General features: G+C 40.2%; 1 protein-coding gene across 1 annotated transcript in view; it reads left to right on the top strand.

The window, feature by feature from the left end:
- Positions 1–18,060, top strand: part of LOC126278291 (exportin-2) — a 157,952-nt gene that overhangs the window by 81,314 nt on the left and 58,578 nt on the right. The window contains exons 7-11 of the mRNA XM_049978302.1: positions 79–246; positions 377–506; positions 592–755; positions 4,708–4,894; positions 11,329–11,527. Coding sequence (XP_049834259.1) covers positions 79–246; positions 377–506; positions 592–755; positions 4,708–4,894; positions 11,329–11,527 — 848 coding nt within the window. The remainder of the gene's footprint in view (positions 1–78; positions 247–376; positions 507–591; positions 756–4,707; positions 4,895–11,328; positions 11,528–18,060) is intronic.

Here is an 18,060-nt window from a genome sequence, read left to right on the forward strand (position 1 = left end):
GTTCTGCTTGCACAGTTCATAAAGTTAATGTAAATACTTCATTTAGCACCACCCCACTCTCTCCATTTTCATTTCTAGGATGAAGAGGAAGCTGGACTTCTTGAGCAGTTGAAATCACAGATATGTGACAATGTTGCATTATATGCTTTGAAATATGATGAAGAGTTCCAGAGTTACCTTCCACAGTTCGTGACAGATATTTGGAACCTGCTAATTTCAACAGGAACACAACCTAAGTATGACTTGGTAAGCACAAGCGCTACTGCCATTGTTGCAGATTTTCGCTTTGTTTAGTTTATTATAAGTGGTGAGGAAGAGATGAGGAAGTGAACAGGCATATCATTTACATTGTGGTTTGTTTGTATAATCTTAACAGTTGGTCAGCAATGCTCTGCAGTTCCTGGCAACTGTTGCAAACCGTTCACAATACCGACACCTGTTTGAAGATCCCATCATTATGAGCAGCATATGTGAGAAAATTGTAATACCTAATATGGAATTTAGAGGTTAGTAATGGCACTTGAATGTTATGTGGATGACAATGTGATAGGCTTTGTAGTTTCTGCTCTGTACTTTTTCCCTGTGTTTTAGCATCTGACGAGGAGTTGTTTGAAGATAACCCAGAGGAATACATTAGACGTGACATCGAAGGTTCGGATGTTGACACAAGACGGCGTTCTGTATGTGACTTGGTAAAAGTTTTGTCACAGTACTTTGAAGCAAAAATGATTGAGGTGTTTGGACAGTATGTACAGGTAAGATAACATAAATTTGTGATTAGATCAAAAGGCGTGAAGATTAGAATGAAGTAGGGAAGGAAATAATCCCTTTATGTTGTATGTGTGTTAGTGTTTGGAGATGATGTTATATTTTTTAAAAATAATTTTTTTTATGAGACACAATCACATTTATGTTTTTAGATTACCCATTTTGAATGGGTCAAGTCATCATCAGATTCGCAAAAAAATTAAATCTTCTGTATAATTTGACAGAAAGACCATGTATTGTCGCTAACTTAAGATGTTTTATACAGCCAAAGGTAAAATAAAAGTAAAAACAATTGACTAGCACCATCTGATAGTGGCTGAAAATGATAAAACCAGTGCATAGTATACCATTACACTAACAATATAAAATGTCCTATCATGAAATGTAACAGAACCTTTAAATAGCCATCAGCTGTGCCCAATAAGGCACATTATTTGGATACACAGGAAGAGCTAGCAGGAAGGAGCAGGACAGGTTGCCAAATGGACAATCTTGGTTTATTACGCACAGTTCACACACGTTCACTTGTGCTCAGGTGTGCTTGTGAGACGAAGTGGAGATTTCTGTCACCTGAAAGACTCATCTGACTGTGAAGTAAATAAATTGTCAATGAAATAGAAAGCATCTTTTAGGGTCTCATATCCAGTTAATCATTGGTAGTTACTTTTTAACTATGTAAATTAGGATAGATGACTTTTCACCACGTAGAGGGGATATTCAGCAGCAGACAGGCACATTTAGAAATACAATTAAGAGTAGAGTAAACTATTGGACAGAGTCCTGTAGGTTTAGAAAAAAACACACACACACACACACACACACACACACACACACACACACACACACACACACACGGCCGCCGCCGTCTTCTGGTGCCGAGGCCCGACTGAAGTGAGCAGCATTTTTGTTGGGGTGGGTTGTGGGAGTACAGGAATGTGTGGGGCAGGGAGAGGGAGGAATAGCAAAGTAGGGATGGGGAGAGATGCAGTTTGTACTGCCTGTGGGAGAGAACAGGGACAGGATGGTGAGTGGCTAGGTGATGCATCAGGAATCTATGCTTGGAGTGGGTGGAGGGAAGAGGGTGCTGCACCTAGCAGTCCACAGTCTCGTCTCCACCATGTCTTTGCACAATCTCACAGGCAGCATAACAGTGCCCCAACCCTACCCTGCTATCTCTCTTCCTCCCAGCTCCACATCTCATCTATATCGCAACTTCCCTCTCCAGCTGAGGTCACTGATCCCCTCAGTGCACAGAGGTGACAGTGACCATGCATGTATGAATGTGTGTGTCTTTTTGTAAATCTGTATCCTGTAGCTTAGTTTACTTTTAATTGTACATTTAAATGTGTCTGTCTGCCATTAAATGCTGCCCCTGTGTGGTGAGTAGCAATGTATCTTTGTTGTTACTCCACCCTGATTTTCCTTAGTTTTATTTTTACTTTTTATTGTTTTTAATCTGTCTAGAATATGAGTAAAGATATTTTACAACAGTTTGGCATGTGTTACCAGTGTATTATTATTGAATTTGATCACTTTTAACCACTGAAAGATGGTGGTGGTGCCTAGTTTTTACTTTTTATTTTGGTTCTGCTATATAAAGTCTAGCAGAACATCTTTTAAGTTAGTGGCAAAGCATGGTTATCCTGCGAAGTACATTGATAACAGAATTTTACTAGCTCTTTATCTTATGATACTGAATATATATTAAATGTAATGTGCCAAATTATTTAGAAGTTTTGATTTTTGTTTTTACAGGTGAACAAAATTATTTGAAATGGTCAAAACCAGTAATCTAAAAGTAAAATTGTCTATGGCAGTAAGTTTGCTTGAATTTTACAGATTTTGTTTCCATAAAAAAGAATTTTTTTGGATGTATGTTAAGAAAAAGACAAAATCAAAAGACTAATGATTTTGTGTGATTAGAGGAATGGTGGTTGGAGCTATGTGCAAGAGACATTCCATTTCGGAAATTGTTATGGAGTTCAGTATTCTTAGAGCCACAATGTCAAGTGTGCACCAAGGATACCAAATTTTGGGCACTACCTCTCACCATGAACAATGCAATGGCCAATGGCCTTCACTTAACGACTGAGAGCAGTGACATTTGCATAGAGCTGTCAGTGCTAACAGGTAAGCAACACTGCATGAAATAACCACGGACATACAGCAAATGTATCTGTTTGGACTGTGTGGCGAAATCTGGTGTAATAAGCCATGGCAACAGACGACTGACGCCATCATCTGCAATGCCTTTCCTGAGCTTGTTGACCATATTCGTTGGACTGTGGAAAACTGTGGCCTGGTCAGATGAGTCCTGAATTCAGTTGGTAAGAGCTGATGGTAGGGTTACAGTGTGGCGTTGACCCGCAAAGTCATGGACTCGAGTTGTAAAGAAGGCACTGTACAAGCTGTTGGGGGCTCCATAATGGTGTGGGTCCAACTGAACCATTCATTGACTGGTAATAATTACATTCAAATACTTTGAGACCATTCGCAGCCAATCATGGACTTCATCTTCCCAAAAAACAATGAAATTTTTGTGGACAATAATGTGCCATGTGAATGGATCACAATTGCTTGTGATTAGTTTGAAGAACGTTCTGGACAATTTGAATGAATGATTTGGCCACCAAGATCGCCTGACATGAATCCTATTGAACATTTGTGCGACGTAATCGAGAGGTCAGTTTGTGCATAAAATCCTGCACCAGCAGTACTTTCGTAATTATGGATGCCTATAGAGGCAGGATGGCTCAGTATTTCTCTAGGAGACCTTCAACAACTTGATGGTTATGGATGGCTATAGAGGCAGGATGGCTCAGTATTTCTCTAGGAGACCTTCAACAACTAGATGGGTGCATGCCACATTAAGTTGCTGCACTACACTAAGCAGGTGGTGGTTTGGCACGATATTAGGAGATATTCCATGGCTTTTGTCACCTCAGTGTATTACAGGAAAGCAAAAGAATTTCTGTATGAATTGATGAGGAAGACAAGTAAAAGCATTGTCTGCAGGTGCCAAATAAACTGTTTTGACCACAGGTCTTTCAAGGAATAGTGGAATAGTCATCTGTTGGATTTAGCATATAGGTAATAAATAGATATCAAGAGTATAGAAATAGATGAAATAATTTTTTTTAAAGGAACATTGGAAATAATAGGAATAGGACAGTTGAAGGCAGTAAAAGCAGATAGCTAGCAAGAAATGAGGACTTGAGACATGAATGTGGCAGACAAATGACAAGAAATTAGCCAACATGTGGGGAAGGGAAGGGGGTTGGAAATCATGAGGGAGAAAGCATATGCAGAAAAGAGGAAGAACCAGACCCCCGCCCCTCACACACACACACACACACACACACACACACACACACACAACCACCACCACCACCATCATCATGATTGTCTCTATTCTCTAGACCAACTTAGTGAAGTATCGGATCTGATGTCTGCATCTCAGGGGAAAGGTCACTGCTGAAATGACTCTAATGCCCAAGTCTCTTGCAACCATACCAGTGGGCTAAATTCTGTCACATATTTTGAATTCAGTGATGTTAAAGTAATTACATTGTGAGCTTCTATATCAGCAAATTTAATTGACATAAAACTTCAGTGTGTACAGAGATAGTTTTCTCAGTGACTACACAGAACAATCAGCCATTAGCTAAGGAAATATATTGCGCTGTGTGTTGGTGCTACCTAACAGAGATGTGCTCTGCTAAATATTATGAAAAATGGAAAGTAAAATCTGTTGTGGCTTCGAACCCATAAGGAACTGATCCACTGAGAAATACTAAAGGATATCGAGTTATTTCTTTGTGTTTAATGTGTATTTAAATGGAAACTAAACTAAAAAAGTAAATTAAAACTGTGTAGAAGAGCTTAAATTAGTTAGGAAAAATAATGATCATTCCATCTTAAATGATTGTTATTTTTAAGGCAATGATACAGAGGTACGGTGAGAGCCCAGAACAAAACTGGCGAAGTAAAGATGCTGCTCTGTACTTGGTCACGTCTCTTGCTGCCAAAGGACAGACACAAAAACATGGCATAACACAGTCTAGCCAGCTGGTTGACCTCAACAGTTTTGCACAGGAGCACATACTAACAGAGCTTCAGAAACCAGGTAAGAAGATATAGGCAGAATATTTGGATTTATTTTGTACAATAATCAAGAAATCTTCACGTGTAGTTTGAATTTCTTTTAATGATGTAGTCCCTGGTAAGCAGAATGACTTTTTTTTTACACAACAAAGAAAAACTGATCCCTCAGGTTTTCTTGGTGTGGTTGATCAGTGGGGTGATTTCGGGTGTTTTGATGTATTTGTAGGTGCCACTCTTCTCCACAATATTTGGATCCTTCTACCCAGTACTATTCTCTGATCTTCGAAGACAGCATGTGCTTTTATCCTGACATCCTCCTGGATTTAACCTTTCTTAACAAAGGATCCCCTGTCTCTCTTTCATTTGTATTTATTTATTTGACTATTTCAGCCCTGTCCCATTTGTGACTTATTTCTGGCTTCAGTTGTCAGAGACTGTGTGTGTGTGTGTGTGTGTGTGTGTGTGTGTGTGTGTGTGTGTGTTTTTTTTTTTTTTTTTTCTCTGTCGTCTATTTTTGATGGAGGCCTTACTGGCCAAAAGCTCATTTGCGACAGTCTGTTTTTGTGCCTATCTGGACTCAGCATCTCCGCTATGTGGTGAGTAGCAACTTTCCTTTTCATAATATTGTTACTTTTCTTTTAAGATACTTGTTGTAATGTTCTTGCTTTCTCGTGGAAAAGAGTCACCAATTACTTTGCTGATTTACTGTGATCTCTTCTCTTTCTTATTTTTTCTTTACCAATCTCTCTCTTCCCTGAATCCCGATTTACTTCTTTCCCCTGTTTGTTTGTTTTTCTGTTCTATTAAGTCAATGCCTTACCTGCAACCCTTTTTGCTTTCATTCTTCTTTTAATTTTTTATGGTTAGGATCTTTTGAACCTTTTTAATGTCTGCTTGGTATAAACATTGAGGTTGTACTACAGTGTCTGAATTTGGTGTGATAAGAGGGTGTTTGATTTGCAAATATTCTGGCAATGCTTTTTAATGCTGTCTTCATCTTTCTGACTCTTTCTTCGAATGATGCCTACCTGTTGATGTTTGAGGTGAAAATCTCACCTAGGTACTTGAACTTCTGTATTCTTTTAATGTCACCATACCTCTTTTGACCTACATTGGTGTATCTTTTGTATCTGTTCTGCGCTCTCTTTTCAAAAGAAATTTATAATCATACCCTCTCTGTTATTTCTCTTAGGATTTATATATATTTAGTATTAATGTCTAAATTTTGTGTAGAAAATACATCATCTTAGAAAGTGATGCATCTGAATTTACAGCCAGTCTTTTGATAGTCTAATCCTATTCTGTTTTCAATTATGTATCAGTTCCTTCTGTCTGGTTATTTTTGACTTACCTTCTCCTGGGTACAGTAAAATAGAATGAGCAAGAAGCCAAATGTTCCATGGAGCTTTCATAAGAATTCAACTCATGATCGTGTGTTCATTAATGTTTGTTGTGTAACTACTCTTGTCATCTATTCCAAGCTTTTTCAGCACTTCTTGGTCTATGCAGTATACACCTTCTTAAAAAGAACAAATGTTGTAATATTTTATCTCCTCTCAGCATTTTGGTCTTGATCAAGGAATTAACGGTGATGGCCTATTCTGCGCATTTCTGACTTTTGTTTGGCACGCTCCTAGTTGATGAGCAATGTTACTTTCTGACCCTTTGGATGGTATCTTGTATGTGACTGAAAGAAGTTATAGTCTTTTGCAGTTGATGTCATTTGTTTTGTCCCTTTTGTTGTGTGATCATCTCCACAGGCGTCTTTCCTATGGCACACACAAATTTTATAATATGTTTATTTACTTTATTATGATTGTGTCTCATTTACTTACCTTATAATATGGAAATAAGAATGCTGGAAGTTAGGATAGTTTATTCTACTTTCATTTGTGGCTTTTGGCAGTAATGAGAATTTTAGCTCTTAAAGGTAAGTCCTAGCAACCCATTTAGTATTTAGCAACCCATTTAGTATTTAGCAACCCATTTAGTATTTAGTTGGAGACCTTGTGATGACTGCCATAAATATGACCCTAATTAATTGTTTAACATGTTGTCTAATCACATTTTTATGTGATCGATAACTTACTTCTATCTGTTCCCTGTTACAGGATTTTTCTATGTTTATTTTATTCTGTCTGAAAAATGGTTGTTTTATGTGTTCTTGTAATACATATTAATTAATCTATTAATTGAAGTATTGTCAATTGGGAATTAGTGCATAAAAATTTGAAATGTTATTGTGAGCTGCTGAGAATGACTTCAGTGTAGCATTATCATTTTTAATACACTTTAATGATGATGTAAATAAAATAGAAAGAAACTTTCACATGGGAAAAATATATTAAAAACAAAGATTCCAAGACTTACCAAGCTTCGCGGGACTGAATCAGACTCTGAATGTGGCTCTCCAGCAGGGATACGACTTCCTAAAATCCTGCCCCGAAATGAGATCCATCCTTCACGAAATCCTCCCCACTCCACCAAGAGTGTCTTTCCTCCATCCACCTAACCTTCGTAACCTCTTGGTTCATCCCTATGAAATCCCCAAACCACCTTCCCTACCCTCTGGCTCCTACCCTTGCAACCGCCCCCGGAGTAAAACCTGTCCTATGCACCCTCCCACCACCACCTAATCCAGTCCTGTAACCCGGAAGGTGTACACGATCAAAGGGAGAGCCACGTGTGAAAGCACCCACGTGATTTACCAATTGACCTGCCTACACTGTGACGCTTTCTATGTGGGAATGACCAGCAACAAACTGTCCATTCGCATGAATGGACACAGGCAGACAGTGTTTGTTGGTAATGACGATCACCCTGTGGCTAAACATGCCTTGGTGCACGGCCAGCACATCTTGGCACAGTGTTACACCGTCCGAGTTATCTGGATACTTCCCACCAACACCAACCTATCCGATCTCCGGAGATGGGAACTCGCCCTTCAGTATATCCTCTCTTCTCGATATCCGCCAGGCCTCAACCTCCGCTAATTTCAAGTTGCCGCCGCTCATACCTCACCTGTCTGTCAACAACTTCTTTGCCTCTGTAGTTCCGCCTCGACTGACATCTCTGCCCTTACTCTTTGCCTTTAAATATGTCTGCTTGTGTCTGTGTATGTGCGGATGGATATGTGTGTGTGTACGAGTGTACACCTGTCCTTTTTTCCCCCTAAGGGAAGTCTTTCCGCTCCCAGGATTGGAATGACTCCTTACCCTCTCCCTTAAAACCCACATCCTTTCGTCTTTCCCTCTCCTTCCCTCTTTCCTGAAGAAGCAACCATCGGTTGCTAAAGCTAGTAATTCTGTGTGTGTCTTTGTGTGTTTTGTTCATTGTGCCTGTCTGCCGGCGCTTTCCCGCTTGGTTAATACACTTTATATATTTTTAAGACATCACTTTGATACAATCCACTATCTCTTTTCACCTGTACATGCATAGTACTCCCGTTACCTTGCGTAATTGTTTTTGCCCATTATTTTCTTTTGCTGCCCTCTATGAATGTTCTCACCTGCCACTCTCAGCTACAAGTTAACTGTTCCTGGATGCTGTGACAGATGTCCTATTACCTTTCACTTATGATAAGGATTTTCTATTAATTTCTTTACTAATGTCTGTAGTTCCTCTTCCTGTCTTCTACCTATCGTTTTTTATCTTCCATAGCACCACATGTCAAATTCTTCCAAATTTTTGTGCCCTGATTTTTTATTGTAGACATTTCTCACCTTAAAATATCCTGTGCTTTCTAGAGAAAAGAATTCTTACACTTAATTTGCTTCTTTGTCTTCCCCAGCTGTTCTGATAAGCAAATGATTACTGTCTTTCCCATGATTAATCACCTTCTAGCTGTGTTTATCCTGAACACACATTCTGTTTTAAGTATTTTGTCCATTTCGTTCAACAGGTCTTACAAGTCTTCCTTACTTTTGGCCGAAATGAGGTTGTTAATGCTAACATGTGCATTGATGTCTTTTACTTTTGTGCTTTTATTACTCTTCCGAAAATTTGTTTTACTTCTTGTCTTGCTTCTTTTTTTAAAAAGTTATAATGATGATAACCTGCAATTTTGCCTTACACTCTTTTTTTTTATATTAGATTTTTGTTATTCACTTGTTTTGTGTAGATGCTTGTCTGCCTGTACTCTACCCCTAGTTTGTTAGAATTTAAATATCTTATTCCACAAGCATTCTTTCTTTTTGTTGATACATATTGCATTGAACCAAGAACATACAAATTTTCCATTTAAAAATGACAGTATAATGAAAAGGGTAATTGTTACTGACCGTACAGCAGAGTCGCAGGTAGGCGCAACAAAAAGACTGTAAGACAGAGCTTTCACCAGACTAGGCAGCAACCCCCCCCCGCGCGCACACACACACACACACACACACACACACACACACACACACACACACACACACACAGTGTCTCTGGCTGCCTAGGCCAGACTGGTTTCATTTTGTGTGTGTGTGTGTGTGTGTGTCAACATAGCAACGCTTTCGTTTGGTAAGTTACATCATCTTTGTTTTTAGATATAATAATTGTCATATAAAAATAAAATGTAGATTTTGGAACAGCCAAAATTGGTAAGACATGTCGTAGTTAAAACTACTACAGTACATCCACATTTGTGCTCAACAAGCTGTGGTAATTTACTAAAAATATCAGATTTTACAAAAATATGTTCAGCATAATGGAAAAATTTGATTACGTTATCAAAACAGGAAAGACATAATTAGCAAGATTATATCATAGAATTAGCTGCTGTTATACTTGACTACACAACAGCTGAAAAGTGTATTTTACGAAGTTAAGCTACACTAAACTGTGTTGTTGTTGTTCCTTAAGATGGAAGTAATACAGGGTGCTGTGTGATTGTTAGCCATGCGTACCGTATGCTGCAGTGAATATACCGAAATGAAACTCAGTGAAGTACAAGTTATTAATTTATTGAATAAGCAGTTTTACAGAGATAAACGAAATGGGGGAATGTTGGGGGAGTCCACTTGAAGGGAAGTAACCTAGGTAGGCGAACAATCGTACGGCATGCGCAGCTAACAACCATACGGCACTACGGGGAGACTTTTTGAACGCCCCGTAGTTTAACAGAGTACGTTAAATGTACTGACCTCCCAAATTTCTGCCAGATCAGCACATTTTGAGTGTGATGATTTGTATAAAAAGATCTACTCTTCATTTGGAGGCAAGAGAAAACAGATATAAAAGTTACAGAAATGTGCGAGGTTTTGGAGAAAGTGGCTCCTTCTGCTGGCAGAAGGGTTGAAGCAGAAGGAAGAGGGGTGAAGGAAAAGGGAAGGTTTACAAACTGGGAGAGATATGGAAAAGGCCCCTGAAGAGCTGGTCAAGAGTGACTGTTAGACTCCCTTAACCCAAGGTTCTGGGCCACTTTTCTGTAACTCTACCCAGTTCTTAAACCTTAGCCAGTCCTTTTCTTTTTTCATTCCTCGTCCTTTCCCTTCAGCCCTTCTGCCAGGAGGAGGAGTTACTGCCTGTGAAAACTTGCCCATTCCCAGAACTTTTGTGTGTGTTTGCCCACTCCACCACTTGGTTAGTAGACTTTTTATCAGTCCAATTATATTTTGAAAAATTGATTATTTTAATTGATTTGTAGAAAAATATAATAGAAAGTGGCATTTCACATTATTAAAATAGAAATATCTCATCCATACATTGCTATTGCCTTTCAGAACTGCTGTTTTATTTAGTTGTGAATTGAAGCCTGTATAGTTGAGATCACATTGCTATGGCTCAAACATTTACATATATATTAGTTTGTAACTATTGTCTGTTGCTTATATGTACATTGCTGTTGCTTTATCATTTCAGCACTGTTGTTGATTACACAGTCTGGTTTACGGAGAATCGTTACAAATTTTTAAACCTTTTTGTGCTCTACAGTAATTTCATTCATTTCACTGTGACTTCTTGCAAGGAGAAGCACAATTACTCCATTCATTATCTAGCTCGCTAGTTTTATTGTAACCATTGGCATAATTATAGCAATTTCCTCGTGTGTAGCTTCCCACATTTTATGATTATGATATTTAAACAAAATTCTTAAACTGTCTGCATCACCTCTGCTTCAAACAAACAAACATGAGATATAGGGAAAAAGACAGACTCACAAATTTAAACCTCTGACTAGCAAATAGCATTCTCCAACACTGTTACCTGGTGAATGAGGCACCTTTCTACCTTATTCAAGTTAAATGTACTAGGTTTATTAATTATATAGTAACTTGTAAGTCAACCTAAGATGTGATTTATCTTGTGTGGGAATGTAAAACTTTTGTCCGAAGATGAGTCTAGCAACAGTGGTTGAATTGTTATTTACACATAAATCTGGGAAGTGAAATATTTTAAAGAGAAAATATTTGAAACTAAATACTAAATTATTTTGTGTCAACTTCTTTAATTATATTCTTACAATTCTTTCAGTGAATACTATTCCAGTCTTGAAGGCTGACTCTATAAAGTACATCATGATGTTCCGAAGTGTGCTGCCCAGGGAAATGGTGGTGGGCTCTCTTCCCCAGATTGTTAAACACCTCACTGCTGTCAGTCACGTGGTGCACACATATGCTGCATGTGCAATAGAAAAAATTTTGGTCATGAAGACACCTGATGGAAGCCCACTGTAAGTAGACACACAATTAAGTATTTCTAAAAATGTAGGTGAAACAGCTGGCAATATTCATAATAGTAATTAGTCAACTTGCTGGGAATATGTAAGAATGCCTGCAGTTGGGAGACCTGTGGGGTTGGTTTTGTGGAGTTTCGGAGTAGGTAAAAGGTAGGAGCCGTAGGGAGGAGGTTGCTCTTGTGAGGAGGCGGATAGATTAAGATATCAGCTTTTGAGATGGCTAGGTTGCCTCCTCACACCAACAACCATTGCACTCCTATCTTTTACCTGCTCCACAAAAATCACAAACCTGTCCTCACAGACCTCCTGACCGGTTGTCCCATTGTGGCTGGTTACAATTCTCCCACAGAAGGAACCTCTGCTTTTGCTGATCAACACCTTCAAACTATTGTCCTTAACCTCCCATCCTACATTCAAGACACTCAACACTTCTCCACAGTTGCTGTCCCATTACCATCAACCTCCTTGTCAGTCACTGTGGATACAATGTGCTTGAACACTAACATCCCCCCTGTCCATGACATTGTGGCCTTGTAGTACTACCTTTTCCAATGTCGTCTGGATACCAAACTCACTACACCTCTTCCCTAATCCTCCTAGCCATCTACATCCTGACCCACAATTATTTCGTTTTCGAAGATCAAATTTATGAACAAATGCATGGTACTGCCATGGGTACTCACGTGACACCATCTTGTGTCAACTTACGTATGGGAGGAATACTTCCTTTACAGTCAGCACCTTAAAACTTTTGTGTTGTTCATATTCATTGAGAATATTTTAGTTATCTGGATTCATTGCTGGGACCATCTTCACTCTTTTCACCTTAACTTCAACACCTGTTCCCAAATCTGCTTCACCTGGTCCTTTTCAACTCACTGAGCCGCCTACCTAGATGTCGAACTCCATCTCTCAGATGGTCCCATAAATATGTCTGTCCATACCACGTGCTCCAACCAACAGTACCTCCACTTTGACAGCTGTCATCCGTTACATGTCAAAACATCTCTTCCTTACAGCCTTACTTTATCTAGCATGGAAGGCAGGAGTTGTCAAAATATATTGATAACCTTACCAGATCCATTTCAGCTCATCCATAAACAAGTCTCCTGTTCCATCTGATCATCTGACACCAGTAAACATGTTAACCAGATACCGACCAGCATTCCTCTGATCATCCAGTGTCACCCATGTTGAGCAGCTCGACCACATTGTCCACCAGATCTTTGACTACCTCTCGTCATGCCCTTACATGACGAAAATTCTACCCATATCACCTAAATTAATGCACTGTTGCACTGCCCACACAATCTACAGAATATATTTGTCCATCTCTATTCCAATCCTAGTCCAAATCCTGCACCCAATGGGTTGTTGCCTTGTGGCTGGCCCAGGTGCAAGATGTGGCTGATGAAGCCACCCACCAGCTCCCACTGCAGTCTAGTCAGAGGCATTTTCTACACAGTAAAAGGCAGGACCACAAGTGAAAAGAGCCATGTTGTATATCATCCATGATGCAATTCCTGTACAACATTCTACTTGGGCATGACAAATAATTGTCTGCTTGGCTGAATGGTCACTACCAATCTGTGGCAAATTGCAGTCTCGATCATCCAGTTACCGAACATGTTCCTCACCAAAACCCAAATGACTTCAACAGCTGCTTCACTACATGGGCAATTTGGATACTCCCTTCCAGCACTAGTTTCCCTGAACTATGCAGACAGGAATTCTCTCTCCAACACATCCCAAACTCTTTGAAGTTCTCCAGGCTTAAACCTCTGCTAACCTATTCCCACTGCCTCATCTTGCCTTTTCCTTTTGTCTTCTGTCCACACTGCATTGCCATCTCCCTCCACTCTTCCTGCCCCTTTGCCCATGCGAGCAGTCCCTCTGCCTCTGCCTCTTCCCGGCGCCATCACACCTGCCCCGTCCAACTCTCTCTCGCTCTTGCTCCCTGCCCTCCTCTGTCTCCTCGGCTGTTTTCAAACTGCTTGCCTTCTCTCCCCCCACCCTTTCCCTCTTTCCCTTTTCACCTTCACCTTCTTTCCTTCCCTTCCCCCTTTTCCCTGCCTCCCAAGTTCCGGCCCTCCTCCTCTTCCTACATCTCTTTTTTTGTGATATTCTGTGTCCTCTTTTCATAGTGTTGTGAGGCCGCAAATTCATGTTTCCAAAGACATGTCTCTTTCCCACACTATTCGTTGCATTGTTCCGTACCGCCTCCCCACATCAATCAGCTCAGGCAACTGCTTTCAGTAATCAGCAGTCTTGCAGTGGCCACAGGTGTAGGCGTTTGGATGCATGTGTAGTCATGTGTGTGAATATGTGTAATATTGCTAGAAAAAATGCTAGTGCTCAAAAGCTAGTATGAATACTGTTTCCTGTTGTGCATTTCTGTGCTCCATATGTCGATCCACTTTGAGTGAGTGAAATGTTTCGAAATATTTTTATTTGCTTTTGTTTGAGAGATTGCATATCATTTCATTATATTATGGGTGAGCTTTTTGTCCAGGTGAATTCTGTTCAGACCTATTGAATCCTTCCACGCCAGCAGTCCAGGTGATTCGATTAGCAACCAGAAATATCATTAGCAATACAGGGGAATTTTTGGTCATATCTTATGTGCTGAAGATGCCTGTATATTGTTTCAACTTTTGTCACATCAACATTTTCTGATGGTAACTCATTGACATCCAATCATTTAGCTCTTTATTGTTTTGGGGTTGATGCATTCTGAAGATACCATGACTTGTCACAAGTCTTAGTTTTTTTTTTTTTTTTTTGGGGGGGGGGGGGAGAATGAAGTACCCTGATCATTGTTCATAATTTTTCCATGAAGTTGATAATGTTAAAAAAAAAAAATGGGGTGTGTGGGGGAACAGGAAGAACCAAGGGGGGGGGGGGGTAGTGCTTTCCTCCTTTATTGTGATATATTGCGTAGGATTTAGTACAATGTTCTTTTGATGTTGGTGGTTGTTCCCTGGGAATAGTAGGGACATAAAAAGGCCAAGATGCCAAGCACTTAGCTGAGATAGCAATGAAACTTTTAATTTTTTTGTATTTGTACAAATTGCATCTGCAGAATAGTGTTGTTCATACTGTTCTTCAACTGTCTGCTGCATTGGAGAGTGGCTGTATTTCTCTTGATGGTGGTCCATGTGATAGCATCCCTTAATTAAACTATAGATGAAATGCCAAGAAAGTGTTAAATAATTTGATGATTTACCTGTAAGTTGTGTGAAATTTCTGAGACTACAGGGATATTGTAAGAGAGTACTATATTTTGTACCTGAAGAATTAAAAGATGCGCAGTATGTGCACTACATTGGATTAATGTGGACTAAAAGTAGTTTTGCATTAATATTTGGCCTTTTGAGAAAAAGTGAAAGACTGGTTTCTTACTGTAGATGAGACTTAGCATTGCATTGGTTGCAATAAATCAACTTCATCTGGCAGGAGAGTTGTACCAAATGTTTAAGGATATGAAAGGGATTCCTCTTGTTAGTTACCATGCAGCTGACGCAAACGCAAGTATTTTGCTTCAAATAGATTGAAAATGTGTGGGGGAAATAAGCACATTTTTCTTCGGGGCAGTAAAGTAATGTTGACAATATGAACAGTAGAGAATTTGAGGTATGAATTGTTAAGAAATTCACATTCTTCACAATATTGATTGTCAGCTACAGTTATTTATAACAGAAATATGTCATTAAATATCAGGTTGTGGCAGTTGTAGCTAAATACTTCACTGACAGGGTAAGAACTTCTTACCTAGGCCTCATTACTACTTCAATTTCAGTCAGTTGATTCCTGCTTGACAGATTCTCCCCCTCCAGAGAAACTGTTAGGACTGCTAGCAAGATTCATTGTTTGAGTGTTGCTTCCTCCCAACATTTCTTCTCTGAGATCATTAGTATTCCATAGTGTGTACTGCAGTAGTGTCATACTTGTCAATACTTGCAATGTTAAGACATTGATGTTTTCTCTCCTGGGGCTGCAGTACCTCATTACCTTGGAGAGAATTCCTCATTTTCTGGCAGTCCACATATTGTGTGATATAACCTACCTGATATTTATTCATATATAGTGTATCTTATTTGCTGGACAATCTGACATTCAGGTTCAACTTCTGTGAAAATTATCTCTAGGAAGAGGTGGAAGAAGCACAGCTTAGCATCAAACCGGTTGTCATTAATACATATAATCCAGAAACTATTTGCAGTTGGTTTTTACAAAAAATGACCATGTACCCAATAAAAATGAAATCTTTTCCTTGATGTAATCGTCCTGCTTTTCATTTCTGTAGTGAGGAGTCTACCATTGCACACTATTGTCATGGTACTGTTTTATTAAAAGTTGTACCAAGTGATTAATGCATGCCTTTTTTATGTACAACAGGGTCAGTTCAGGTGACTTCATCTTACACCCTGTCCATGCTGTTTTTCCAGCATTAACAAATTTTCATTCAAATGGCATGTTTAGAGGTGGTGTAGTGTTTATAGCCAACGGAGTATATAAAATGACACCTCGTATTTGTGAAATAGCTTCTTAAGCCTCTCAGAATCACAGTTGTCTGGATTTTCTGTCTATAAGGTAATGCACAGTGAGAACTGCATATTTTAATACTGTTGAAAGTCTGCTTTGAACCACAGGGCAGGAAGTCTGAAAGAGACACACACAGAACACTTACTACAGTATAAAGCATGTTATCTTTATTTGTGAGTTTGTTCATGCAGGCATCAAGCTTACTTATTGACCCCATGTATTCCTCTTTCATTTGCACAGAACTGTCAAAGAGTTCCTACTATGTTAAGTAGTAGTACTGGAACAGTAATTCTTTGAAGTCATGCTGTATGTACTCTAAAGATTTTGCTTGTGGAGCTGTACAAGGAAAAACCATCTGTTGATTTCATCTGTGCACTTTAACCTGCAATATCAGTAGCACATTCTTAATGGAATATTAATAAAGAAATGTACATGTGTGTTCAGGCCAAGGAAGCATACAGGATCAAAGAAAGCAAACCCACTCTAGTGTACAGCTACCACATGAAAAGGTTTAGTGGTTTGTCACTATTGTGTATATTATAGATTATGATTCGTGTTGCAAGTCGTGCCCCCCCCCCCCCCCCCCCCCCCCCCCCCGCGCACACACACACACACACACACACACACACACACACACACACACACACACACACACACACATACAGAGTTTTCTGGAGAGAATTTTGCTACAGAAGACCAGAATTTCAGAAACACTTATTCACAAATATTGATCCCTAATCAAAGTCTCCCTCTGGTGGCTCACAACTCTTCTGTGAACATGTACACAACAATTGTGGGCACGAAGTCACTGCGGTGTGTCTTTTCCCATGCTATTGTTCCCTTCTTCCCCTTCTCCCCCCATCCTGTCTGTGCCACCTCTTGCCACCTCCAGCACCCAAGGGGCAAAAATCTTTCATGGGTACGTGATGAGCACGGAATAACGAACTACTGCAGTACCCTTTCTTCTCCTCTTTCTGCAAGTTTTCTACACCATGCATCATCTCTCTCATCCATGTCTCCATCTTACCAGTTCTCTTCTTGCATCCCCCTGTCCTGTTACATACCTCACTCCATCGTTGCAGTGTAGCCAGGGTCTTGCTCTTTTTCTGTGTCGTGGAGGTCTCCAGTGCCATATTTTAAAGGGCTATCTTTCCTCTGGCATTCTTCTAAGATGTCATACCATGTTAGCTGCTCATTTTCAGTTGTGTCTACAATATCTTTTGTAGCTCCCATCTGTTCTCATAGCACTTCATTTCTTATTTTGTCTCTTCAGAATGCGGGCGATTTTCCCCGAGAGTGCGCCTGTGTATGGAAAATCGCCCGCATTCTGAAGAAACATCGGGTCGGAACTGTGTTTTGTCCTCTGAATAAAACTCGTGCACTGGTGGGGAGCGCCAAAGATGACCTCGGTTTGAGGAAGGCCGGCGTGTACCAGATTCCGTGTCAATGTGGCAAGTCGTATATTGGTCAGACGATGCGTACCGTCGAGGATCAATGCCGTGACCACCAGAGGCACACTCGACTGATGTATTCGAGCAAGTCGGCGGTTGCTGAACATTGTTTGTCGGAAAATCACGCTATGGAGTATGACCGCATGAGGATTCTGGTACAGACGTTGAGATACTGGGACAGCATTGTTAGAGAGGCCATCGAAATTCGCACCAATGACGACCTCATAAACCGTGACTGTGGCTATAATCGTAGCAAGGCATGGGAACCAGCGATTGGGTTAATCAAGAGTAAATCGAGCAAACGCATAGTTGTGACGACCACGGCGGACAGAGCCATCACACCGACGTCATCTCAGACGCTGTCGCAATCTGTTCCACCGTGCTAGCGGGGCGCGGACGGCGGAGGGAGCGCGCCGCGGGCGGAGGGTATTTAAATCGGCTGCCGCCGCGACCAAACCCAGTTCCCCCTGAGCAGCCATAGCATATGGATCTCCGTGCCGGCACGTTCACAGTCCGTCAGTTCACCTGATG

Source organism: Schistocerca gregaria, chromosome 6 (genome assembly GCF_023897955.1).
Source record: "Schistocerca gregaria isolate iqSchGreg1 chromosome 6, iqSchGreg1.2, whole genome shotgun sequence".
Lineage (NCBI taxonomy): Eukaryota > Metazoa > Arthropoda > Insecta > Orthoptera > Acrididae > Schistocerca > Schistocerca gregaria.